At 46.8% G+C, this 26,966-nt stretch overlaps 3 protein-coding genes across 8 annotated transcripts in view; all 3 read right to left on the bottom strand.

Moving 5' to 3' along the window:
• Positions 1–25,061, bottom strand: part of LOC309369114 (uncharacterized protein) — a 71,639-nt gene extending 46,578 nt beyond the window's left edge. The window contains exon 1 of the mRNA XM_081909801.1: positions 25,041–25,061. The gene's annotated coding sequence lies outside the window, so the exon portion shown is untranslated. The remainder of the gene's footprint in view (positions 1–25,040) is intronic.
• LOC309369099 (uncharacterized protein) overlaps positions 1–26,966 on the bottom strand; it is a 99,010-nt gene that overhangs the window by 5,910 nt on the left and 66,134 nt on the right. Inside the window, exons 1-4 of one of the 6 annotated variants that reach the window (XM_081909764.1) lie at positions 23,381–23,870; positions 23,132–23,207; positions 22,771–22,853; positions 3,217–3,343 (exon numbers count right to left, since the gene is read on the bottom strand). In XM_081909764.1, the coding sequence (XP_081765890.1) occupies positions 3,217–3,343; positions 22,771–22,853; positions 23,132–23,207; positions 23,381–23,782 (688 nt within the window). In that variant the 5' untranslated portion in view covers positions 23,783–23,870. Of the gene's footprint in view, positions 1–3,216; positions 3,952–4,227; positions 4,311–20,027; positions 20,262–22,492; positions 22,628–22,770; positions 22,854–23,131; positions 23,214–23,380; positions 23,871–26,966 lie in introns of those variants that run through there. The other 5 variants (XM_081909762.1, XM_081909765.1, XM_081909763.1 and 2 more) reach the window with 5 other exon arrangements.
• Positions 12,420–19,980, bottom strand: LOC309368782 (uncharacterized protein; the record flags this gene model as incomplete). The annotated part of the gene is made up of 3 exons (XM_081909089.1): positions 19,686–19,980; positions 19,087–19,605; positions 12,420–12,436 (listed from the first exon to the last, which is right to left on the bottom strand). Exons 1-3 carry the CDS (start codon positions 19,699–19,701, stop codon positions 12,420–12,422), a joined length of 552 nt encoding a protein of 183 aa, XP_081765215.1. The 5' UTR covers positions 19,702–19,980.

Here is a 26,966-nt window from a genome sequence, read left to right as displayed (position 1 = left end):
CAGAATATGCCAAATTAGATGGTTTATCACAAAAAATAAAGAATAAATCAAAACAGGAATTTGTTTCAAAATGGGAGGTTTTCAAAGAATATCTGAAAAATAAATATAGTAGTTTAAATTCTGTCGCAGCATTCGAGGAACTTCAGTAATGGTTGCAAGGTAGATATATGAAATTAGATTTATTAAGAATAAGTTTAATTATGATAAAAGTGTGTATTGGCAATAAGTAATATGAATTTGAAATATGGAATAGATGGGAGGTTGGGTCTTTAGTGTTAAGACCAATAGATATTTTATTGTTTGCTAAGAAAATTATGTGTCTATGGTTATTTTTGTAATTTGTGTGTAATTTGGTATTTGTGTTTTTTTTCTTTTTTCTTGTTGTATAAATAAAAAACTTTATTTTTTTTTAAAAAAGGACACTACCTTGCTTCAGATAGGTAGCCGTGTTGGTCTGCCATAGTCAAAACAAAATAAAAAAATTCCTTCCAGTAGCACCTTAAAGACCAACTAAGTTAGTTCTTGGTATGAGCTTTCGTGTGCATGCACACTTCTTCAGATACACACTGAAGAAGAAGAAGAAGTGTATCTGAAGAAGTGTGCGTGCACATGAAAGCTCATACCAAGAACTAACTTAGTTGGTCTTTAAGGTGCTACTGGAAGGAATTTTTTTATTTTGTTTTGACTACCTTGCTTGGTAGTGATGGCATGAAATACGCGAGTTTCTTTAATCGGCGAAGAGGAGAAGAATCAGAGAAGATTTACATCCTACTTGCATTACACCGACCGTGAAACACCCAGACAGTGTGATGATCTGGGGTTGTATGGCAGCAAAAGGTGTGGGCAGAATTAATGGCAATATAAATGCTCCAAAATGCATAAATGAAATATTTGAGCCCAAACTGAAGTGTTCCGCAGGTGATCTTTTCCCAGATACCGAAGCATTTAAATATTTTCAGCAGGATTCAGCTCTATGTCATGTTGCTGCTGTGTGCAAAAGGTACATTCAAGATAATGATATTTCACTGCTGGAATGGCCTGGGAATAATAATAATAATAATAATAATAATAATAATAATAATAAATTATTTTATTTATATCCCGCCCTCCCCAGCCGAAACCGGGCTCAGGGCAGCTAACAACAATAAAACAGTACAACAGTACAACACAACACTCTAAAATCATTCATTATAAAATTAATTCAAATCAAACCAATGGCAACCATTGGGCCAGAGCTCCGTGAAGATTGCTGAAGGAGGGAGTCAGGCTGTGCCCTGACCAAAGGCCTGGCGGAACAGCTCTGTCTTGCAGGCCCTGCGGAAAGATGTCAAGTCCCTTGTGACAGAGCGTTCCACCAGATCAAAGCCACAGCCGAAAAAGCCCTGGCTCTAGTTGAAGCCAGCCTAACCTCTCTGTGGCCTGGGACCTCCAAGATGTTTTTATTTGAAGACCGTAAGTTTCTCTGTGGGACATACTAGGAGAGGCGGTCCCGTAGGTACGAGGGTCCTAGGCCGTATAGAGCTTTAAAGGTTAAAACCAGCACCTTAAACCTGATCCTGTACTCCACCGGGAGCCAGTGCAGCTGGTATAGCACCGGGTGAATGTGATCTCGCAGCGAGGACCCTGTAAGGAGTCTCGCTGCAGCATTCTGCACCCGCTGGAGTTTCTGGGTCAGTCTCAAGGGCAGCCCCACGTAGAGCGAGTTACAATAATCCAGTCTGGAGGTGACCGTCTCGTGGATCACAGTGGCTAGGTCAGGGCGAGAGAGGTAAGGAGCCAACTGCTTAGCTTGGCAAAGATGGAAAAATGCCCCCTTTGTTATAGCTGCAATCTGCGCCTCCATGGAAAGGGAGGTGTTGAAGATTACACCCAAACTCTTAACAGACAGTGCTGGCACTAATTGCGCCCCCGCAAGAGATGGGAGTTGCCCCCCCAATCCCATATCGTCCCGTCCCAGCCAGAGGACCTCTGTCTTCGAAGGATTTAGCTTCAACCGGCTCCCACGTAACCATCCAGCCACAGCTTCCAAACATCTGGTCAGTGTGTCTGGGGCCGAGTCAGGATGGCCATCCATCAACAGATAGAGTTGGGTGTCATCAGCATACTGATGGCGGCCTGAATAGCCCACACTTTAGTCCATACTGAATAGCCCACACTTTAACCCAATCAGAAATCTTTGGAGACGACTAAAGAAACTTGTTATTCAGAAGCAACCCAGCAATAAAGCCCAATTAACAGAGGCAATAATTCAGTCTTGGTTTCACATTCTTACAGCTGCAGAACTAAAAACTTGGTTCACTTCATGGGAAGGCATTGTAAGGCCGTAATTAAAGCTAAAGGTTACCAATGGTTACCAAAGGTTTCACATTTTTTCTTTATGACTGCTGTTCCAATAAATACTCCTTCATAAAAGTCATCGCATCTTCATTAAATTATCTTTCCATTGCCATATAATTTTATGGTATTACTCCACACAAAAGTGGTGTTATGAGCCATCAAACCTCAGAAATACACTTTTCACAAAAGGTTTCCACAATTTTGGCCACTAGTATAAGTTGTTCATTTTAAAGTTAAAGTTCTTTATATATGGGATCAGATTATTACTATTTATGTTTCATTTTTATATGTGTGTTTTGGAAGCTGCCCAGAGTGGCTGGGGGAATGCAGCCAGATGGGCAGGGTATAAATAAAAATTATTATTATTACTACAGTGGTACCTTGATTTAAGAACAGTCCTGTTCCGGAAAGTTTGTAAACCGAGGTACCACTGTATCATCATCATCATCACCACCACCACCACTGCTACTTCTACCTGAAATTCAATAAGCCTAGCTCTTCTCTGGGATGAATTTTGTTTGGCCCAGTCATGGCATCCCCTCCATCTCCAATGTCAGTCATCTCTTTGGTCAAACCAAGATTGACAGGAGCAAAAACAAAAGCAGAAAACCTGAAGCTACTTATCTTTCCTAACAATTCTGAAGCTGACAGTGAAGATGGCCTGGGCAGTTGAGACCAGCCCAATCGTGGTAGAAAAAGGAATAATCTGAGGAAGATTGTTCAAAGAGAAAACTATAATTTACTGTTTATTGTGGGGGTGTTAGGTTCCCAGGTGTTATAGGGGCCACTATTGAGCTCTGTGAAAATAGATGAGGTTGGTCCCATAGAGGTATTTTTTGAATTTCCAGGCAGATAGGATGATCCCACAGGGAGCCTTACCAAGAGAGGCCACGATCCCACGATTCTCCTCCATGACGTCCTTATGCAGAGCTCTCTGGTCAGGATCCAGCAACGCCCACTCCTCGTCTGTGAAATGAACAGAGACATCTTCAAAGCACACTGGACCCTAAAAGAAAAAGGGAAATGTCCTCCTCTGAGACAGCAGAAATATGATCTGCTCCAGAATGCTATGTTGTTTCCTTCCTGTAAATTGCGGTGTTGTTTCAATAGGATTGTTTTGCAGCACATTTTAATTATGGGTGCTTATTTTATTCTGCGTTTTAATTATGGGTATTTGTCTTTGTGCAAATAGGTGTTACTCCGCCTTGTGTTTTCCAAGTCATTCTGCCTACGCAAGCATTCCAGTTTCCCCGATGGAAGGATCCACTTTCTCCTCTCCTAGTGAGCTGTTCCAGGAAGGTTCCCTCCCAATGCCCTAGAGCCAAATTCAAGGGGTTCAGGGCGGCATGGAGAGGGGGAGGAATGGGGAGCAGGCCCCATTTTTCATCCGATAGGGCTGGTTAGGTGAATCCAGGCCACTATTTGTTCTCGTTTGTCAACTGCTTAGAAAACAGTTTTAGCATTCAGTGATCAATAGACAATTAAAATAAGCCTATTTTCGTCTCCTGACTCTGAGAGACAAGCATGGAGGGTGGCTTCTGGCAAAAGGAGAGGGAGCCACCGGTGGCTCTTACTTATCCTGACTCACCTCTGCCTCTCGACCTTCCTCTCCCACTCGCCTCCTTCCTCTTCTGCCTCTGATTCTGCCACAGAGTCTCCCAGCTCACTAAGCTCTGTAACCCCTTCAGCTTCTGACACCTCCTCTTCCCAGGCTTCTCCCTCTTCTCCCTCTACCCGCTCATCCTTCCTCCACTTCCACTTCTTGGGCTCACAGCCATCTTCCCTTCCTGGTTCCCCGGCTGCTTCCTCCCACCATTTCTCTGTGCCCAACCAGTCCATGACATTGCTCCATCCCTCAGCCTCTGTCCCCACAAGGCAGCTTCCCCTGACCTGATCTGGTTCCACAGCCGCTGCTTCCCTTCTGCCCCCATGAAAAGGCGGATCAGGAGGTCTTGCCGGCATCCTTCTGCCACCTGCAAGAGAAAAAAGGTAAGCAGGACGCCAGGAGTGTCTGCTTCTCTCACAGGTGAAACAGGGCATCTCTAACTGCAGATGGGAATTGAGAAATGCTTACCTACTGAGAGTATTTGGACGTTTGTGCCCATTTCATATGTTTGTTTGTGCAGAAATACATCTCCTCTCCTCTGGACCCTTCTTCCCAACTGTCTCCCCCCAAAACAAGATGAAAAAACCCTCAGATGAGTTGGGAAACCAACAGAATGAGACCAGTGGAGAAAAACCACCTTCCTCCTTACCCAGTGACCCCTCTCTGGTGACCAACGGAGGCCTCTCTGCCTCACAGGAAACCAGGTCCATTTCTGCAAAGAGATCCTTTCCCTGAGAAAGAAACAAGGATTTAAAACAGAGAATGGTGAGAAATACTAGAAAGAGAATGACAAAGGCTTGAAGGGTGTGAGATCTCATCCCATGGATGTCTTCCAAGAAAAAGGATGGGCCATCAGTAGAGCATTATGGGATGTTCTCCGTCCTGCTTGGAGCCCCTTGGGAGTATCCAGAGGAAAGTCTCTCTCACCTGCTTTCTCTCCTCTGCCTGACTCAGGAGGAAACCTTCGGCTAGGGCCACCGCCTGGGAACTGGTCTCCGCTCCACAGTCCCTCACCCAGCTCTCCATATCCAGGGGAAGGACAGCCAGGAACTGCTCCAAGATCACCAGGTCCAGCATCTCAGCTTTCGTGTGCCTTTCTGGCTTCAGCCACTGGTGGCAAAAGTGGTAGAGTCGGCTGCAAACCTCTCGGGGTCCTTTGGCCTCCTGGCAGCAGAACTGCCTCAACCGCTGACTCTGCACCTCTGAGCAGAGGGTGTCCTCCTCACCCAGGATCTTCTGCACTGGGTTTCCCCAGAACCCCCCACTGCTCCCAGTTTGGCTGACATGGCCTCTTCCTGCTTTGGGGCCAGCTGAGTCTCGCTCATCCATCTGTGCTCTAAATGAGAAGCTCTAGCAAATCTTACAAAGCAAATACATTGTTCTGTTACAGAATTTGTAGGACGGGGGGGGGGGGAATGGTTCCCTGAGGAAGAATGATGCTTCTTGCTGGGAACAAGGGCTGAAGTGCACCGCATCCCAGACCATGAGATATCTTTTTGAAAAGAAAGAGGAGGAAGAGGAGAAGAAATAAGTCTCTAGCCTTCTAGTAATGCAAAATGTGGAGGCAACTGAAGGGATTTCTGTGAGATTAATCAACCTGGTTTCTCCATCCTTCCAGTCAATGCATGAAGTCAGAACCGAATGACAAGGGAGTCATTTGTATCTTGTGAAAAATGGATGCTTTTCTCTAGTGGGGGTCCTCACCTGGGGGTCCTCAGGAGTTGCTCCCCAGCCCCACCCTCACCCCACCTCCACTCCCTGCTTCTGTCTCCTTTTCTGCAATCTCTGCCACTGTCCAGACAGATTCGTGGGGTGAGATCTCTTTTTCTCTCTTCTGAGGGCCAGGAATGTATCTGGCCAACCCCCAGAGGGCCAAGTGGGCGGGGCCAAAGACATCTCCCTTGATTTTTTTTTTGTTGTTCTATTAGATAGCTTAACACAAACTGGTTTGCAATGCAGCAGCCAGACCATGGCCTGGGATCCCTCTCTTTATTCCTGGCCTCTCTTTCCTACTTTTCCTTCCTTCCTGCCCGTTGGGTTTTTTTTTGGGGGGGGGACTAGTCCACCTCCTCCTCCAGCTTTGGAAAACCATTTGCACATGTTTCCTCTGCTGTGCAATGAGGCTGAGCGATGTCACACAGAGTTAAAGTCCCAGGGACTCCTGCTGATCCCTTATTTTCAAATCTGAAAGTTGACACCTATGGACTCACCAGATCCCAGGAGGGGGCAGCGATTTGGCCCTTGCAGGAGAGACCCCAAAGCAAGGAAAGGACTGGGGAGGGAGGGGCCTTGGCTCTGGAGGACCAGCCCCCTCTTGCTTCCTGGCCTCTCTAGGAAGGCAGCTCACTTCCCTTTAACCCTTGCCAAGCCGAGTCATCCCTCGCTCAGCCCTCTCTCAGATTCTTATTATTTCTTATGGGTTTCTTATGCATGTGCCGGCTACGCCCATGCCCAGATCTCCTTTTGGGGGTGAGGCTCTTGGCTGGACTCTGATCATCTCCCTCCCTTGGCCAGAAACCAGAGGAAGAGCCTGCAGGGAAAAGGGCTTTGCAGGAGGCAAGGAAGCTCCTCCTGGAATTCAGGAGTGGAGAGAGAGGAGGGGATCCCAGGGTCATCTAGTCCAACCCGAAGCAAGAGGGGGCCGGGTCTAGTTCTATAATTATTATTACAACCCCCAGCTATTCAGGAATCTCAGCTAAAGCATCCATGGCGGATGGCCGTCCGATCTCTGCTGAGAAACCTCCAAGGAAGGAGAGTCCCCCACCTCCCAAGGGAGACCTTTCCCCTGCCCAACTGCTCTTAGATGTCCCTCAAGGCAGCGGGTCCTGAGTTCTAGCCCTGCTGAAACAATCGCACTGGCTGCCAAGGAGGAACCCAGCGAAGTTCAAAATAAATAAATCCTATTCTCATCATAAATGAGTAATACTTTCTTATGCATGCTTGTGTACGCAACAAAAGTATGCCATTTCCCTTTCCAGAAATGCTCAATTGCTAATTCAATGGACTGAAAATGGATGGTTGTTGTTATTATGTTTAGGGAAGCTTTTAATATTTGATGGACTATTGTATTTTAATATTTTGTTGGAAGCCGCCCAGAGTGGCTGGGGAGCCCAGCCAGATGGGTGCGGTATAAATTATTATTATTATTATTATTATTATTCATCAGGTGAGTGTTCTTTCAAAAGAGGCAGGTGGAATCTCCATGGTTGCTAATAGTATAACGTTGTAAGTGCCGGGAAATATGGGGAGCCCTAGAGCATCTGCTTGGCATGCAGAATGTCCCAGGGTCAGCCCCTGACATCTCCTGCTGGGGCTGGACAAAATCCCTGCCTGAAACTCTGGGGAACTGCTGCCAGTCAGTGTAGACCAGGGGTCCTCAAACTATGTCCCGCGGGCCGAATCCAGCCCTCCAGGGTCGTGAATCTGGCCTGCACGACTGTTACGGCAAAATCTGGGTGCGAGGCTGCTCTGCCACCCAGCTCATCGGACTAAGTCCGTGGGTCCCTGCGGAGGAAAATGAGCTCAGCCGGAGACAGGAGCAAGCAGCAGAAGATCCAAGTTTATTGGCCAACAGGTTCAAGGCGAGATTGAACAGTGAGAAAGGGGTGACATGAACTTTTGAAACTCCCTCCATGTCCCAGAATACAGTGCAAAACACGTCATGAATACATCACAGAAAGGTGGGGTTACACAGATCAGCACTTCAGGAAAGTGGGTGGGGGGTTACACAGATCAGCACTTCAGGAAGGTGGAGGTTACACAGATCAGCACTTCAGGAAGGTAGGGATTGCATAGATCAGCACTTCAGGGAGGTGGAGTTTGCACGGATCAGCACTTCAGGAAGGGAGGGGGAATATGCAGAGCTGGAGATATGAAAAGATAAACACTTCCCGGGGATGAGAAAACAATGGTCCCAAATATGCATAGTCTGTCACCTGACATTGTCTGGAGGAAAGGCTGATCAGAGCAATTTGAAAGGATTGACACCTTGCTTGAGGGATTATGCTGGACAGGGGAGGTGTGATGGAGTCCTAGAGTAATTGAGCAAACTGGCACGCTGATTTTCTATGAATTTTATAGATTTTAGTCCCTTTTGACATTGACAATTGGAAATAATTTGATATATTGTAGCGAAGAAGAAGGTGAAGAAGACATGCCCCCCCCCCTCCGTAACAGTCCCCCATTCGGAGATAGATTTGCATTAAAGTTCTGTAAGAACTTGCAAATCTTTTCTCCGCACCCTAAATCTCGGTGAAGGTAGGGGTGCCGTGTGAGTGGGAATAGGCCCTAATGGAAAAGGAGGTGGGTTGAGCAGGGCAACAAAGGAGGGAGCAACACGGACCAATACAATGTATGGTTATGTTATATAGATATGCACTAAATAATAACTTTGTATCTATCGTACTAGATGTGTGGGTTTGTGCAAACCTGAAGGGGACTTGCAAATCATGCTCCTCTTAAGGCCATTTGCAAGTATAGTAGTGCAGATAGCTGGATATAGGATATCGCATAAAGGAACACCTGTTGTATTTCATTCAATAGTGGTCTATGCTTTACATTTAGCAGGAAGGTCCACTACTGACTGAAAAAAAATGCAGTTTGCTTTGTCCCCCGCCATTTTTGTGTTCTCAGGTGTCAAGGTAGCTTTCCTGTGGTCTCACGTGTCACAGTAGTGGCAATCCCTGGTGAATCCCCTTAGGGCTTTCATATTAGCCATGTTGCCTGGCACCCATCACAGCTGGCAGGTTTGGACACGTCCTGAGGGAAATGTCTTTACCTTGGCCTTTCTATGGGGTTTTATTTTAGAGGCTCTGGTCTTGCAGTCATGGGAAGTTGCTCACTTGCACTTAAAAGGACCAAAAGCTAATTGCAGCCTGGATACACATGCCCAATTCACACTGGGTCCAATTTGAATTTATCTTGCCCCATGGTTCTTAACTCTTCAAACCAATCTGTTAAAAGAAAACCATTCTTAAAAGGGGCACTTGTCCAAATAAGTCAATTTGACTCTATAAGGGATCATTCCTGCTAAATCAAGGCATATACACCTTCCTGAAGCTTCTCCTTGGTAAAGCGAGTTTTAACACATTTTAAAATGGGTAGGGAAGGTTGGCAGTGTGCCAGGTGGGACAGCGAAATGTGGTTATCTAAACATTGAACTACACAATAGCCTGATCCATTAGAAAGCATAAAATGTATGAAAATCCTCCATTGGGGTATAAGGAATGAGGCAGTATACATTAAACATAAGACAATTACACACACACACACACAAATTCCTCCCTTTGTGGAAATAACACTGTCAAACACATTTCAACATTCCTACATAATAACACATAATACACAACAAACTAATTAAATATCAGTTGAATATAAAAGTCAAAAATGTCCTTGCAATTCAACTCCTCCCCTCTTTGTCAGCCCCACTTCCCCTTTGAAAGAAATTGCTGTGGCCACTTTGAAAACTTTGGTGTCTGTTGTTGTTGCAGGTAATAAGTCTCGTGGTAGCGAAGCTTTTCATTGGATCTGTAGTAACACACTTGTAGAAGTGATATCCTGTAAGGACAGGGTGGACTTAAAAGACACAGTTAAAATAATAATAAAACACACACACAAACACACACACACAATGACCTATGAGGAACCAAAATAAATAAATGCTAAGACACAGAATTTTAAGAAATCTGAAGTAACAATGAAATAAAAGAGTGTTTCTTGATGTGACAACATCGGCTAGAGTGTTAATAGCAAAATACTGGAAAATGACTTAATGGCAATGTAACTTTGTGCAAGTACCTTGAACAGCCAAAATGACAGAATTAATAAGAAATGCTCAGGCAAAAGGTAAACAAATACCATTCCACAAACAATGTTTGGTTATGCTTCGATTAATTTCATAGACATCATGGAAAAACGGATTAAATAAATGGAAACAGATTATTTGTAACTTTAAAAGTGTCAAAGCCACGAAGAGATGGAAGTCACTAATACAGCAGGGATTTCACAGAACAGAAAGAAAGTTGTTGTGGGAGGAAAAAGGGACAAACACTTTGTTATCGGGGTTCACATATCCTGTTAAAAGGGAAAATTATTTCATGTGAGAAGCCTGTCAGGAAATGCTGTTCCTAAAATGCACACAAACAAAGTCTGTGATTTAAATCCCATTGAGGGGTGGAATTCTTTGATATTTACCTGTGAAAAGAATTTGGCATGTTAAGATTTCAAACTTGGGACACATTAAGGGCGATTTCTCTCAATGGTTCCAAGTTTTACATAAACCTGCTCCCCCCCCCCCAGTTCCCCTCCTTCCTCTCTCTCTCTTTTCTTTTCCTATCCTTTTCTCTCTCTCTCTCTCTCTCTCTTTTTTTTGATCTAGTCTCTGTGCATGTGTGGAGTTCATGTCTCAGCAAACCTTTTATACTATTGAAATGTTGCATCTTTTGGCAAAATTAGAATTTGAATAAGGGAAGGGTAAGGAGTAGATTTTAAAAGAGGGTTGGATTTAAAACAAAAGAGAGAAACTTAGCAATTGAAGTATTCACCAACAAAAGCTAGCAATTTCAGCCCAAGCAAAGCGACTGCTTCCTTTATGTACAGGAAAGGGCTAATATCCCTCTGGTCATTCGTGGAACAATGCCGCGCCCTTATATATGGGGGAAAATGGCCAGAGAGTCAGAATTCATAGGATTTTTTTTTTTAACATTCTAAGTTTTTCGGCCTTACCATTTGCAGACAAAAATTTTCCTGCCCCTTTATTTACAGGATTGGTCAAGGCCCATATGTATTTGTCTGATTTTCAAATAGTAGACAAAATGATAAACAAAATGATAAACACTGTAATCACTCAAATGCTTGATATTACCAGTTGTGCTTCAAAACATCACAGCTTCACCTCTCACCTTTTTAAAACTAAAGAGCAAAGCTAGGCTGAATTTCAACTCCATCACCACACCAGAATTTAAGAATTACCCTGCAATGCTTGCGGACACATGTCCTTCCACACAGCCACAAATTGGGAGAGTTGAAAGGGACCCTGGGGTCATCTAGTCCAACCCTCCAAAATAAAGGGTTCACAGCAAGATTTGTACTACACACACATACTTATGTACACAGGCACTACTGGGGAAGAGAGCACAATCAGTGCTCCTATCATGTACTAAGGAAGAGGAAAATAAAAATTCCCAACTTTATACAGAATCCTTTAGCAGATCTTGAGATTAGTTTGAGTTTACTTCCTTAGACGTGCAAGTTCCTTAGAGTGCAAGTTCCTAGACAAATGATCTTTAAAGAAAGATTGAAGTGAACATTTTCTTAAGATAGGGAGAGGATCTCTTATAAAGCATAGTTAAAACAGCCATAGATTTGATTTAAAAGAGAATACAAAAGTGACAATTTTTCCTGAATTTGCAGAGGAATAGTAAGCCTAATCTGAATTTGCAGAGGAATAGTAAACCTAATCTATGCCCCCCCCCCTTTTGCAGTTTCCTTTAAAGGAAGCTTACTCGGAAGTAAATTTACCTGGCACAGAAGAAGAGGAAGGAAAAAAAAAACCCTGAAAGAGACAGAATGAAACAAGGGGAGGGGCATTTTCTAAGAAAAGAGGCCTGATATCAGGAGCCTTACAATAACTCTTCTGTCCAACCAAATCAAAGTTAAAACTGGACTCAGATATTTTCTTAGAAGGAAGACCATACTTTCATAGGCATGTGCTTCATGAAATAAATACACTGCATTTTAGCTTGAGAGAGCAGTTGTGCTCACCTACGCTTTTGCAGCAGAAACATCTAATTCACACTAGAAACATTCACATTCCAAAATAGACTGTAGACTCACGATCTGAAAAGTTGCGGCAAAGCAAGAGGTGGGGTAAACATTTGCACCCTTCATTCTCATTTTGTCTTATTTAGGACTGATAAGGTCCAGCATAGCTTCCTTAAATTTAAAATTTTGAAGCAAGCTTGCAGTTTAAACTATGCGCGCTTAAGAAAGGCAGTCTGTCAGAGACAGAAGGAACAGACAACACACATAACAGACAACATGTAAACACACATATTCTCATATATGTATTAACACACAACACACATAACAGACAACATGTAAACATATATACTCTCATCCTTTAGTTGGTTATTGCAAGGAGTTGGGCTGCTTCCTTTAGCTTCTTTAGCTTCATTAAGTGAAATTAGTAGGAAGGTCCCACATGGTTTTAAGAGCCTCCTTGCCTCTTCAAACACCACCAGTTAACCAGCCGGCCAACACAATTCGGGCTTGGCGAAGGCGGTGCTGGCGGGCCAGATTTCAGAACAGAGGTTCTCTAATTTTTTGCTTCGATAATAATTTGTGGCCAGGAATCGTCTTCCAATATGTGATGACAAATTGGAGAGGAGAGTCAGGGTCCTTCTGAGACTGAGATGGCTTTCTAGAAGCCTTCTTCCCAGAGTGAGCCCGCTCGCGTTTGGAAGCCTGGGTACCCATTTTATGTTTTACGCGTGTCTAGACAGAAAGAGGGAAGAGAAAGAGCGGTAAGGATTGGTATATCTAGGAGATTGATATACTTAATACGGGATTTATAGTAAAGAGGGGTCTTTAGTCGCTTGGCAACTTCCTTAGAGGGTTTTTAAAGAGCTCTAGCTATCCGGTATTTCCTTCCTATTTCCTTAGTCAATAACCTGGGGTCCTTTTCCACTCTGCCGATCCCGCCCAATTCCTCATGGGCTATCCCTCCTGGCAACCTCCTACCTATCGTCAATCTCAGGAAAAGGGGCCCTACTGAACGCCCGCGCCGTGCGGTGCCAGATCGGGTGATCCCTGGATAGAGTTTCGAACCGAAAATCCCCCTGGGATTGGATAGAAAGCAAGACCACTTCCTGCCCCCTAGAAAGGACGCTCGGGAAGTTCGGAAAAAGAACTCCAACCCCTTGCTTTCAAGTGGGATACCCGTTGCGGAGAGTCGGCTATCTTTCAAGTCGGGTCTCTCCGTCTTACTTTCGGACTCCCAATTGGTGCGGCTGGCTGGAGGGTTTGAGAGGAGAAAGAGCTCAGAACCCCCCTTTTGGGTCGAGCAGCAGTCCACGGTCTCTCTCACCAATTGGACCAAGAGACAGGCGAGAAGGAGCGATAGAGAGGAGGGCAGAGAATTCAGTTGCCAGGAGATTTCCACCCCTTTCCCACCAGTGCACTGGATTTTTCCTTTTTCTTATACTCACGTGTCTTCTATGATGATCCCGGGATTGATTAATAAGCCGGCTGGATCCCTCTTTGCTCCCCGGCTGAACTCCTGGGGCTTTCGATTACCGCCCGGAAGATGGTCGGGGGTCCAAAGGATCTTCCCAGGCAAAATGGCCTGGTGCCGGCTGAAGATTTCGGGGCCCCCGGTCAGCAACGCGGGAGAACCGCATGCCCCACGTTGGGCGCCATCTGTTACGGCAAAATCTGGGTGCGAGGCTGCTCTGCCACCCAGCTCATCGGACTAAGTCCGTGGGTCCCTGCGGAGGAAAATGAGCTCAGCCGGAGACAGGAGCAAGCAGCAGAAGATCCAAGTTTATTGGCCAACAGGTTCAAGGCGAGATTGAACAGTGAGAAAGGGGTGACATGAACTTTTGAAACTCCCTCCATGTCCCAGAATACAGTGCAAAACACGTCATGAATACATCACAGATAGGTGGGGTTACACAGATCAGCACTTCAGGAAAGTGGGTGGGGGGTTACACAGATCAGCACTTCAGGAAGGTGGAGGTTACACAGATCAGCACTTCAGGAAGGTAGGGATTGCATAGATCAGCACTTCAGGGAGGTGGAGTTTGCACGGATCAGCACTTCAGGAAGGGAGGGGGAATATGCACAGCTGGAGATATGAAAAGATAAACACTTCCCGGGGATGAGAAAACAATGGTCCCAAATATGCATAGTCTGTCACCTGACATTGTCTGGAGGAAAGGCTGATCAGAGCAATTTTGACATTGACAATTGGAAATAAATTGATATATTGTAGCGAAGAAGGTGAAGAAGACATGCACCCCCCTTCCGTAACAACGACCATTTCAGAACCCACCAAGTGTTCAAGGCTGAAAGCATCTCGCCACCCGCTCAGTTAGTCCCTGCGCCGTGCTGAAGTATAACACCGGTCTTGAAAGACCTACATTGGCTCCCACTACGTTTCCGAGCACAAATCAAAGTGTTGCTTCTGACCTTCTGGCCGCTGGTGTAGCATACATAAGTAATATCCATATTTCTTTTGGCAACGCTTGGTTTCGGATACCTAACAAAAAGGGTGTTTAAGAAAGTTCATTTTGAACATGACGCTGTTTACTTTCCTAGGCTTGGAAAGTGTAAGAAGGGAAGTCAGTATTATCTCTTCTGCTCTGCTGTACTTTTGCACTGTTCTGTGTCTCCCTGTCTGTTGCTGAAGAAGAGAGAGGACGCCATTATGATCCATTTGGTGTCGTCTGCAAATGTGATGAGCATCCCCTCAGTTCCTTCATCCATGTCATTTATCAAGACGTTGAACAACAACGGGCCCAGGACAGAACCCTGCAGCACCCCTCTGGTCACTTTTCCCCAGGATGAGGAGGAACCATGAAGGAGTCCTTTTTGGGTTCGGTCAGTCAAATCCACATAACAGTTACCTCATTCAGTCTCGTGTTACCACCTTCCTCTCATAAATATCACAGAGGACTCTGTCAAAAGCCTTACTGAAATTGAGATGCACTATTTCCACAACAGTCCATTGATCAACGAAGTTTTTAATCCATCCAAGAAAAGAAAAGAAGGAGAGATTTCTCTAGCTTGTCTTGTTTTTGACCCCTGGGCTCTCACTTGTGGGGTGCCTCAGGGATCTGTCCTCTCCCCCATGTTTTTCAACATCTACATGCAGCCACTGGGAGAGATCATCAGGGGGTTTGGACTGGGCGTCCATCAATATGCAGATGATACCCAGCTCTACCTCTCCTTTAAATAGGAACCAGTGAAGGCGGTGAAGGTCCTCTGTGAGTGTCTGGAGGCGGTTGGAGGATGGATGGCGGCTAACAGATTGAGGTTGAATCCTGACAAGACAGAAGTACTGTTTCTGGGGGACAGGAGGCGGGCAGGTATGGAGGATTCCCTGGTCCTGAATGGGGTAACTATGCCCCTGAAGGACCAGGTGCGCAGCCTGGGAGTCATTTTGGACTCACAGCTGTCCATGGAGGCACAGGTCAAATCTGTGTCCAGGGCAGCTGTTTACCAGCTCCATCTGGTACGTAGGCTGAGACCCTATCTGCCTGCGGACTGTCTCGCCAGAGTGGTGCATGCTCTGGTTATCTCCCGCTTGGACTACTGCAATGCACTCTACGTGGGGCTACCTTTGAAGGTAACTCGGAAACTACAACTAATCCAGAATGTGGCAGCTAGACTGGTGACTGGGGGCGGCTGCCGAGACCATATAACACCGGTCTTGAAAGACCTACATTGGCTCCCAGTACGTTTCCGAGCACAATTCAAAGTGTTGGTGCTGACCTTTAAAGCCCTAAACGGCCTCGGTCCAGTATACCTGAAGGAGTGTCTCCACCCCCATGATTCTGCCCGGACGCTGAGGTCCAGCGCCGAATGCCTTCTGGCGGTTCCCTCATTGCGAGAAGCAAAGCTACAGGGAACCAGGCAGAGGGCCTTCTCGGTAGTGGCGCCCGCCCTGTGGAACGCCCTTCCAGCTGATGTCAAAGCAATAAACAACTACCTGACATTCAGAAGACATCTTAAGGCAGCCCTGTTCAGGGAAGTTTTTAACGTGTGATTTTACTGTATTATTGGTTTTTATGGAAGCCGCCAAGAGTGGCTGGGGAGGCCCAGCCAGATGGGCGGGGTATAAATAATAAATTATTCTTATTCTTATTCTTATTGAGAAAGCCATGCTTTCATCCTGTATGTTTATATTGTAAAAACTTCAGATGAAGGGCAAATAAATTTTTAAATGCATAAATGAGGATATTGACAAGCTGGAACCTGTGCAAAGGAAGGAGATTTATGTCTTTAATTTGGAAACCACATGACCCAGTGGTGCTGACTTGGATAAAATATTGGTGGGGGGCCAGGTACGTCCTGCCTTGCACAATCCATCATACGATGCATGTGTGGGAAAGTTCAGGGATGCAGGAAAGGATATGTTGTCAGAGTATATCCTTATCCAACTTGTGTTAACAACTTCCACAATATCAGCAGAGTAACATTCCCTTTTTGGGGACGCAGGTGGCGCTGTGGGTTAAAGCCTCAGCGCCTAGGACTTGCCGATCGAAAGGTCGGCGGTTCGAATCCCTGCGGCGGGGTGCGCTCCCGCTGCTCGGTCCCAGCGCCTGCCAACCTAGCAGTTCGAAAGCACCTCCAGGTGCAAGTAGATAAATAGGGACCGCTTACCAGCGGGAAGGTAAACGGCGTTTCCGTGTGCGGCTCTGGCTTGCCAGAGCAGCGATGTCATGCTGGCCACGTGACCCGGAAGTGTCTTCGGACAGCGCTGGTCCCTGGCCTCTTAAGTGAGATGGGCGCACAACCCCAGAGTCTGTCAAGACTGGCCCGTACGGGCAGGGCTACCTTTACCTTTAACATTCCCTTTTATTTTAAATTTGCAGCGTCTGCCTTTGCTCAGGCTCGCTAAAGCCTCTATAATAACTGTTCAGGTATTTTCCCCTTATTCCCTCATAAAATAGAAGAGACGACACAGTCTTTTACAAAAATATAAAAAGAGTTTACTCACATTCTGTTCACAATCAGATCCCAGAAGGCAGACTTAGCTTAATGAAGTAACATACACTTGGAGTCTATCCCTTAAGAAGACAGTCCCTTTTTCCTCTCTTGGCTGGAAGCCAAGAGGGCATCTCTGGCTTAGTAGATGTTGCGTCTTCGATGCATGTGGTGAAAGAGAGAGATGGCTGCCCTGCCCTGTGCTTTTGTCATTACCTGCACAGGTGAGGCCACACCCACCTCTAGTTACATGCAGAGGAAGTCTGTCTCGGCCCAGAAGGAAACAGGAAGTTTACCTGCTGGCTGGACAAACATCCCGCCCCATGTGTAAACATGTTCACTCTAGGAATGTTGTACTTGACTGCTCTTGTGTTTCACAGCATGCATGCCATTAGAATGGCAATGCCTATAATAGCAGCAACTTTTTAAAAAAGTAATACTTTGAGCCCATACTTCAATTTCCCAGCAGCTCCCCTTGCCCCAGAGACACTTCTAGCATTCCATCTCCTCTACCTGTGGCATTGTTCAGCAGTGGGGAAAGTGACCTCTTCACAACGGATGTCCATTTGGTATGGCCCTTTCCAGGTTTTTTCCTGCCCCTTGTCTTTGTCTTTCATTTGTTCTCCTATGTGTGTTGTCAGTAGAAGCCACAATTCTGTGGGTACTCTAGGTGGTGCAGCAAGCACCTAGAAGCTGACTAGAGGTTGAAGTGCCGATCAAACTTCAGTTTTGCGCTCTATTAATTCCAGTTAGCAGTACTGGGCGTGGTTCACATTCTGGGGCAGTGCTTTTGTCCAGCAGAGGGTGTCACAGGGCCAGCCTACTTTCCCTTTAAAGCAAACTTGGGTCTCCAGCTGTTTTTGGACTACAACTCCCATCATCCTAGCTACCAGGACCAGTGGGAAGGGATGATGGGAACTGTAGTCCAGGAGCTGCTGGGGACCCAAGTGTGGGAAAGCCTGCTTCAAAGCAGCTTTTCCATTTTGCCCACAAAGATGGGACCTGTCCACGTTTGTATCTTCTTGTATTTTGTTTTCCTCATGACCTTTCTGTGTTTTTTTTATTTTTTAAGAGGACAAATTGAAAGAGAAATTGTATGGCACGTTGCAGAAGAATAAAAGGTTGTGTTTGAAAAAAACACACCAAAAACTGGGGGGTGGCATCCTTAAATATTTTATTGGGGGTGGGGCAAAGACAACTAGGCCTTTAAGAGTTGGCGCCTATTCCCTACACCCACAGGTCTCAGGATGGTTACAATTTTTTTAAAAAAAAACACGATAAAAAACACCACATATTAAAAGGGCATTAGATGTGAATTAGCCAAAAGCCTGGTTAAAAAGGTGCAGATTTGCCTGGCTCCTAAAGCTGTATAATGGTTTTTCTGACCATTGTATGGATTCTTTGATGAGAAGTAAGATTGGCACTCTGACTGAAGCTCTTTCCACATTCCACACACTGATAGGGTTTCTCCCCTGTATGAATTCTTTGATGGAAAGTGAGAGAGGAGCTACATGTGAAGCTCTTTCCACATTCCCCACACTGATAGGGTTTTTCCCCTGTATGAATTCTTTGATGGGAAGTGAGAGAGGAGCTCTGAGTGAAGCTCTTTCCACATTCCTCACACTGATAGGGTTTTTCCCCTGTATGAATTCTTTGATGGGAAGTAAGGGAGGATCTCTTCCTGAAGCTCTTTCCACATTCCACACACTGATAGGGTTTCTCCCCTGTATGAATTCTTTGATGGAAAGTGAGAGAGGAGCTGTGAATGAAGCTCTTTCCACATTCCACACACTGATAGGGTTTCTCCCCTGTATGAATTCTTTGATGGGAAGTGAGATGGGAGCTCTGACTGAAGCTCTTTCCACATTCTGCACACTGATAGGGTTTCTCCCCTGTATGAACTATTTGATGGGAAGTAAGATTGGCTCTCTGACTGAAGCTCTTTCCACATTCCATGCACTGATAGGGTTTCTCCCCTGTATGAATTCTGTGATGGGAAGTGAGAGAGGAGCTATCAGTGAAGCTCTTTCCACATTCCATGCACTGATAGGGTTTCTCCCCTGTATGAATTCTGTAATGGGAAGTGAGAGAGGAGCTACATGTGAAGCTCTTTCCACATTCCTCACACTGATAGGGTTTCTCCCCTGTATGAATTTTTTGATGGGAAGTGAGAGAGGAGCTACATGTGAAGCTCTTTCCACATTCCACGCACTGATAGGGTTTTTCCCCTGTATGATGTCTCTGATGCTTAGTGAAATTGGAGCTATGAGTGAAGCTCTTTCCACATTCCACGCACTGATAGGGTTTCTCCGCTGTATGAATTCTTTGATGAGAAGTGAGATTGGAGCTATAAGTGAAGCTCTTTCCACATTCCACGCACTGATAGGGTTTCTCCCCTGTATGAATTCTGTGATGGGCAGTAAGAGAGGAGCTACGTGTGAAGCTCTTTCCACACTCCACGCACTGATAGGGTTTTTCCCCTGTATGATGTCTCTGATGCTTAGTGAAATTGGAGCTATGAGTGAAGCTCTTTCCACATTCCACACACTGATAGGGTTTCTCCGCTGTATGAATTCTTTGATGGGAAGTGAGTTTGGAGCTATCAGTGAAGCTCTTTCCAAATTCCACGCACTGATAAGGTTTTTCCCCTGTATGAATTGTTTGATGGAAAGTGAAACTGTGGTTGTGAATGAAGCTCTTTCCACATTCCACACACTGATAGGGTTTCTCCCCTGTATGAATTATTTGATGGGAAGTAAGGGAGGAGCTCTTCCTGAAGCTTTTTCCACATTCCATGCACTGATAGAGTTTCTTTCCAATGATATTTTGTTGATGGGAAGTGGAATGGGAGCTCTGGCTGCAGCTTTCTCCACACTCCAAATTTTTATGTGGCTTCTCCTCCCTGGGGATTTTATCGTGGTCACCTTTGCTCTCAATTTCCAATTCATCAGAATCTGCAATGGAGACAAAAAGGGATTAGAGCCTCAGGAACAAATGGAGAAGAAATGAAACGAGTTGGGTGTGTGTTCATTACCTGTGTTGTTTGTCATTTTACCAACATATTTATTATTAGATTCTGAAGAGTTGTTGAATGTTGTTTTCTCTGATATATAGTAGTGGTCAAAATTGTGGAAGGTTGAAGCTGACACTGAAGATGGCCTGGGAAGTTCACACCAGCCCAATCGTGGTAGAAAAAGCAATATTTTGATGAAGATTGTTCAAAGAAAAAACTGTAAGTTTCTGTTTATTGTGGGGGTGTTAGGTTCCCAGGTGTTATAGGGGGCAATGTTGAACTCTGTGAAAATATATGAGGTTGGCCCACAGATGTATTTTTTGAATTTCCAGGCAGATATGACGATCCCACAGGGAGCCTTACCAAGAGAGGCCAATATCCCACGATTCTCCTCCATGACGTCCTTATGCAGAGCTCTCTGGTCAGGATCCAGCAACACCCACTCCTCGTCCGTGAAACGAACAGTGACATCTTCAAAGCACACTGGACCCTAAAAGAAAAAGGGAAATGTCCTCCTCTGAGACAGCAGAAATATGATCTGCTACACAATGCTCTGTTGTTTCCTTCATAATAATAATAATAATAATAATAATAATAATAATATATTATTTATACCCCGCCCATCTGGCTGGATTTCCCCAGCCATTCTGGGCGGCTTCCAAAAAACACTAAAAGACAATAATCTCTTAAACATTAAAAGTGTCCCTAAACAGGGCTGCCTTAAGATGTCTTCTAAAAGTTTGGTAGTTATTTTTCTCCTTGACATCTGGTGGGAGGGCGTTCCACAGGGCGGGTGCCACTACCGAGAAGGCCCTCTGCCTGGTTCCCTGTAACTTGGCTTCTCGCAGCGAGGGAACCGCCAGAAGGCCCTCAGCACTAGATCTCAGTGTCTGGGAAGAACGATGGAGGTGGAGACGCTCCTTCAGGTATACTGGACCGAGGCCGTTTAGGGCTTTCAAGGTCAGCAGAAACACTTTGAATTGTGCTCAGAAGCGTTCTGGGAGCCAGTGTAGGTCTTTCAAGACCGGTGTTATATGGTCTCGGCGGCCGCTCCCAGTCACCAGTCTAGCTGCTGCATTTTTGATTAGTTGTAGTTTCCGGGTCACCTTCAAAGGTAGCCCCACATAGAGTGCATTGCAGTAGTCCAAGCGAGAGATAACCAGAGCACGCACCACTCTGGAGAGACAGTCTGCGGTCAGGGAGGGTCTCAGCCTGCATACCAGATGGAGCTGATAAACAGCTGCCAGGGACACACAATTGACCTGTGCCTCCATGGACAGCTGCAAGTCCAGAATGACTCCCAGGCTGTGCACCTGGTCCTTCAGGGGCACAGTTACCCCATTCAGGACCAAGGAGTCCCCCACACCACGCCTCCTGTCTCCCCAAAATAGTACTTCTGTCTTGTCAGGATTCAACCTCAATCTGTTAGCCGCCATCCATCCTCCAACCGCCTCTAGACACTCACACAGAAATTTCACCGCCTTCACTGGTTCCGATTTGAAAGAGAGGTACAGCTGGCTATCATCTTTATACTGATGAACACCCAGCCCAAACCCCCTGATGATCTCTCCCAGCGGCTGCATGTAGATGTTGAAAAGCATGGGAGAGAGGACGGAACCCTGAGGCACCCCACAAGTGAGAGCCCAGGGGTCTGAACACTCATCCCCCACCACCACTTTTTGGACACGGCCCAGGAGGAAGGAGCGGAACCACTGTATGTCAGTGCCCCCAGCTCCCAGCCCCTCACCACGGTCCAGAAGGATGTTATGGTCAATGGTGTCAAAGGCCGCTGAGAGATCCAGCAGAACTAGGAAACAGCTCTCACCTTTGTCCCTGGTCCACCGGAGATCATTGAACCAGTGCGACCAAGGCAGTTTCAGTCCCAATATGAGGCCTGAATCCCGACTGGAAGGGATCCAAATGGTGCACTTCTTCCAGGCGTGCCTGGAGTTGTTCAGCAACCACTCGCTCAATCACCTTGCCCAAGAATGGAAGATTTGAGACTGGGCGATAGTTAGCCATATTGGCACCATCTAAAGATGGTTCTTTAATAAGCGGTTTGATAACCGCCTTTTTCAGCGGTTCTGGGAAGGCTCCCTCACAGAGGGAAGCATTCACGACCCCACGAAGCCCATCTCCCAGCCCTTCCCGGCTAGCTTTTATAAGCCAGGATGGGCAAGAATCAAGGAGACAGGGGGTTGGTTTCACTTGTCCAAGCAGCCGGTCCACATCCTCGGAGGTAACAGATTGGAACCGATCCCACACAACTTGACTAGACAGGACACTAGCACTCTCCCGCCCCAGCCCTGATCCCACGGTGGAGTCTACCTCTTCCTGAATCTGAGTGACTTTATCTGCAAAAAACTTTGCAAAATCATTGCAGGAGATCATGTGGCCCATACTGGGCCCCGATGTAGCAGGTGGTTCCACTAAATTGCAAACCCCCTGAAAAAGTCTCCTGCTGCTGTTTTCTGCAGATGCAATAGAGGCGGCGAAGAAAGTCTTCTTTGCCGTCACTACCGCCACTTGGTAGGCTCGACATTGAGCTCTAACCCGTGTCCGGTCAGCTTCAGAATGAGTTATCCATCACCGGCGCTCTAGCCATCTCAGCGATTGTTTCATTGCCCTCAGTTATCAATCTAGAAATAAAGTAAGCCTCTTTTGGATGACCATCTGTCTTGGATGATCTAGCAGATTCCTGCATTGCAGGGGGTCTCTTGACTCTGGGAGACAAGCAGAGAGGGTGGCTTCTGGCAGAAGGAACGGGGAGCCACCGGTGGCTCCTCCTTCTCCTGGCTCACCTCAGCCTCTCGACTTTCCTCTCCAACTTGCCTCCTTCCTCTTCTGCCTCTGATTCTGCACTGCATTCTTCTACAGAGTCTCCCAGCTCACTAAGCCCTGTTTCCCCTTCAGCTTCTGACACCTCCTCTTCCCAGGCTTCTCCCTCTTCCCGCTCATGCTTCCTCCACTTCCACTCCTTCGGCTCTGAGCCATCTTCCCTTCCTGGTTCCCCGGCTTCTTCCTCCCACCATTCCTCTGTGCCCAACCAGTCCAAGATACTGCTCCATCCCTCGGCCTCTGGCCCCACAAGGCAGCTTCCCCTGACCTGATCTGGTTCCACAGCCGCTGCTTCCCTTCTGCCCCCATGAAAAGGCGGATCAGGAGGTCTTGCTGGCATCCTTCTGTCACCTGCAAAAAAAAAAAGGTAAGCAGGACGCCAGGAGTGCTGTTTCTCACAGGTGAAACAGGGCATCTCTAACTGCAGATGGGCCTTTGAGAAAGCCTTTCCTGCTGAGAGCATTTGGAGGTTTGTGCCCATTCATGTTTGTTCTGCAGAAATACATCTCTCCTCCTCTGGACCCTTCTTCCCAACTGTCTCCCCCCAAAACAAGATGAAAAGAACCCTCAGATGAGTTGGAAAACCAACAGAATGAGACCAAATGGAGAAAAACCACCTTCCTCCTTACCCAGTGGCCTCTCTCTGGTGTCCAACGGAGGCCTCTCTGCCTCACAGGAATCCAGGTCCATTTCCGCAAAGAGATCCTTTCCCTGAAAAAGAAACAAGGATTTAAAACAGAGAATGGTGAGATAGGCTGTGAGATCTCATTCCATGGATGCTTTCCCAGAAAACGGATGGGCCATCAGCAGACCATTATGGGATGTTTTCTGTCCTGTTTGGAGCCCCCTGGGAGTATCCAGAGGAAAGTCTCTCTCACCTGCTTTCTCTCCTCTGCCTGACTCAGGAGGAAACCTTCGGCCAGGGCCACCGCCTGGGAACTGGTCTCCGCTCCGCATTCCCTCACCCAGCTCTCCATCTCCAGGGGAAGGACAGCCAGGAACTGCTCCAAGATCACCAGGTCCAGCATCTCAGCTTTCGTGTGCCTTTCCGGCTTCAGCCACTGGTGGCAAAAGTGGTAGAGTCGGCTGCAAACCTCTCGGGGTCCTTTGGCCTCCTGGCAGCAGAACTGCCTCAACTCCTGGCTCTGCACCTCTGAGCGGAGGGTGTCCTCCTCACCCAGGATCTTCTGCACTGGGTTTTCCCAGAACCCCCCACTGCTCCCAGTTTGGCTGCCATGGTCTCTTCCTGCTTTGGGGCCAGCTGTGTCCCGCACATCCATCTGTGCTCTCAGGAAGCCTCTGAAAGATCGGAAGGAACCCTTTGGTCTTCTGACAAGTTTTGTCCGTCTTAATGAGAGGCTCTAGCAAATCCTACAAAGCAAATACATTGTTCTGTTACAGAATTTGTAGGACGAGGGGGAAATGGTTCGAGGGGGAAATGGGAACCAGGGCTGGACTGCACCGCATCCCAGACCATGAGCTATCTTTTTGAAAAGAAAGAGGAGGAAGAGGAGAAGAAATACGTCTCTAGCCTTCTAGCAATGCAATATGTGGAGGCAACGGAAGGGATTTCTGTCAGATTAATCAACCTGGTTTCTCCATCCTTCCAGTCAATGCATGAAGTCAGAACCGAATGACAAGGGAGTCATTTGTATCTTGTGATAAATGGATGCTTTTCTCTGGTGGGGGTCCTGACCTGGGGGTCCTCTGGAGTTGCTCCCCACCCCCCACCCTCACCCTCACCCCACCTCCACTCCCTGCTTCTGTCTCCTTTTCTGCAATATCTGCCGCTATCCAGACAGATTCGTGGGGTGAGGTCTCTTTTTTTCTCTTCTGAGGGCCAGGAATGTATCTGGCCAAACCCCAGAGGGCCAAGTGGGCGGGGCCAAAGACATCTCCCTTGATTTTTTGATTTTTTTTTGTTGTTCTATTAGATAGCTTAACACAAACTGGTTTGCAATGCAGCAGCCAGACTATGGCCTGGGAACCCTCTATTTATTCCTGGCCTTTCTCTCCCACCTTTCCTTCCTTTCTCCCCGTTGTTTTTTTTTTTTTGGGGGGGGGGGAGCTAGTCCACCTCCTCCTCCAGCTTTGGAAAACCATTTGCACATGTTTCCTCCGTTGTGCAATGAGGCTGAGCGATGTCACACAAAGGTAAAGTCCCAGGGACTCCTTTGTTTTAAAAAGGGAGATTTCGTGGGAGTCAGGGATCCTCTGATCTCCAGGAAGGAGAGCGTGGCAGACCTGGCCCCTCCCTGGCAGGACCCTCTCCTCCTCCCTGACTTGGGGTCCCCCCCTGCAGGAGCACATCTGGCCCCCCAGGCATCCTCTCCTGCTGCAGCCCTGGGACCCCCCGTCTCCCCACTGCACCCTCTCGGGGGAGAGAGAGGAGACTCAACCCATAGCTGGCAACCTTCCCTTTTTTGCGGGAAATTCCCTTATTGCAGCGCTGCTTCCTGCTGCTATCCCGGATTGGTAGATAAGTGAGGCTGCTGATCCCTTATTTTCAAATCTGAAAGTTGACAGCTATGGACTCACCAGATCCCAGGAGGGGGCTGCGATTCGTTCCGCCCTTGCAGGAGAGACACCAAAGTAACACCCCCCCTCCTTGCAGGAAAGGACTGGGGAGGGAGGGGCCTTGGCTCTGGAGGACCAGTCCCCTCTTACTTCCTGTCCTCTCTAGGAAGGCAGCTCACTTCCCTTTAACCCTTGCCAAGCCGAGTCCCCCCAGCTCAGCCATCTCTCGCTTGGCAGAACCTCAGATTCTTATTATTTTTTATGGATTAAGGGGGCTGCTGCCCCCCTGGCTACGCCCATGCCCAGATATCCTTTTGGGGGTGAGGCTCTTGGCTGGACTCTGAGCATCTCCCTCCCTCGGCCAGAAACCAGAGGAAGAGCTTGCAGGGAAATGGGCTTTGCAGGAGGCAAGGAAGCTCCTCCTTGAATTCCGGAGTGGAGAGATTGGAGGGGATCCCAGGGTCATCCAGTCCAACCCCCAGCAATGCAGGAATCTCAGCTAAAGCATCCATGGCAGATGGCCGTCCGATCTCTGCTTAGAAACCTCCAAGGAAGGAGAGTCCCCCACCTCCCAAGGGAGACCTTTCCCCTGCCAAAATGAGTAATAATGAGTAATAAATTAAATGAGTAAATGAGTAAAAATTTCTTATGCATGCTTTTCATACTAATATACAAAAGTATGCCATTTCCCTTTCCAGAAATGCTCAATTGCTAATTCAAAGGACTGAAAATGGATGGCTGTTGTTATTATGTTTAGGGAAGCTTTTAATATTTGATGGACAATTGTATTTTAATATTTTGTTGGAAGCCGCCCAGAGTGGCTGGGGAACCCAGCCAGATGGGTAGGGTATAAATTATTATTATTATTATTATTATTATTATTATTATTATTATTATTATTATTCATCAGGTGAGTGTTCTCCTTTCAAAAGAGGCAGGTGGAATCTCCACGGTTGCTAATAGTATAACATTGTAAGTGCAGGGAAATATGGGGAACCCTAGATTACCTGCTTGGCATGCAGAATGTCCCAGGGTCAGCCCCTGACATCTCCTGCCAGGGCTAGACAAAATCGCTGCCTGAAACTCTGGGGAGCTGCTGCCAGTCAGTGTAGACCAGGGGTCCTCAAACTATGTTCCGCGGGCCGAATCCAGCCCTCCAGGGTCGTGAATCTGGCCTGCACGACCATTTCAGAACCCACCAAGTGTTCGAGGCTGAAAGCATCTCGCCACCCGCTCAGTCAGTCCCTGCGCTGTGCTGAGGTATAACACCGGTCTTGAAAGACCTACATTGGCTCCCACTACGTTTCCGAGCACAATTCAAAGTGTTGGTGCTGACCTTTAAAGCCCTAAACGGCCTTGGCCCAGCATACCCAAAAGAGCGTCTCCACCCCCATTGTTCTGCCTGGACACTGAGGTCCAGCTCCAAGGGCCTTTAGGCGGTTCCCTCATTGCGAGAAGCAAAGCTACAGGGAACCAGGCAGAGGGCCTTCTCGGTAGTGGCCCCCGCCCTGTGGAACGCCCTCCCATCAGATGTCAAAGCGATAAACAACTACCTGACATTCAGAAGACATCTTAAGGCAGCCCTGTTAAGGGAAGTTTTTAATGTGTGACATTTTTGTGTATTTTGGGTTGCTGTGGAAGCCGCTTAGAGTGGCTGGGGAAACCCAGCCAGATGGGCGGGGTACAAATAAATTATTATTATTATTATTATTATTATTATTATTATTATTATTATTATTTGCTTTTGTTGTTGTTGTTGTTTAGTCGTTTAGTCGTGTCCGACTCTTCGTGACCCCATGGACCAGAGCACGCCAGGCACTCCTGTCTTCCACTGCCTCCCGTAGTTTGGTCACTCATGTTTGTAGCTTCGTCCTCTGTCGTCCCCTTCTTCTTGTGCCCTCCATCTTTCCCAACATTAGGGTCTTTTCCAGGGAGTCTTCTTTTCTC

The sequence above is a fragment of the Podarcis melisellensis genome (genome assembly GCF_964234715.1).
Source record: "Podarcis melisellensis genome assembly, chromosome: 4".
In the NCBI taxonomy this organism is placed as follows: Eukaryota; Metazoa; Chordata; class Lepidosauria; order Squamata; family Lacertidae; genus Podarcis; species Podarcis melisellensis.
Note: the sequence above shows the minus strand (reverse complement) of the source record. Positions and strands in the feature narration are given on the sequence as shown.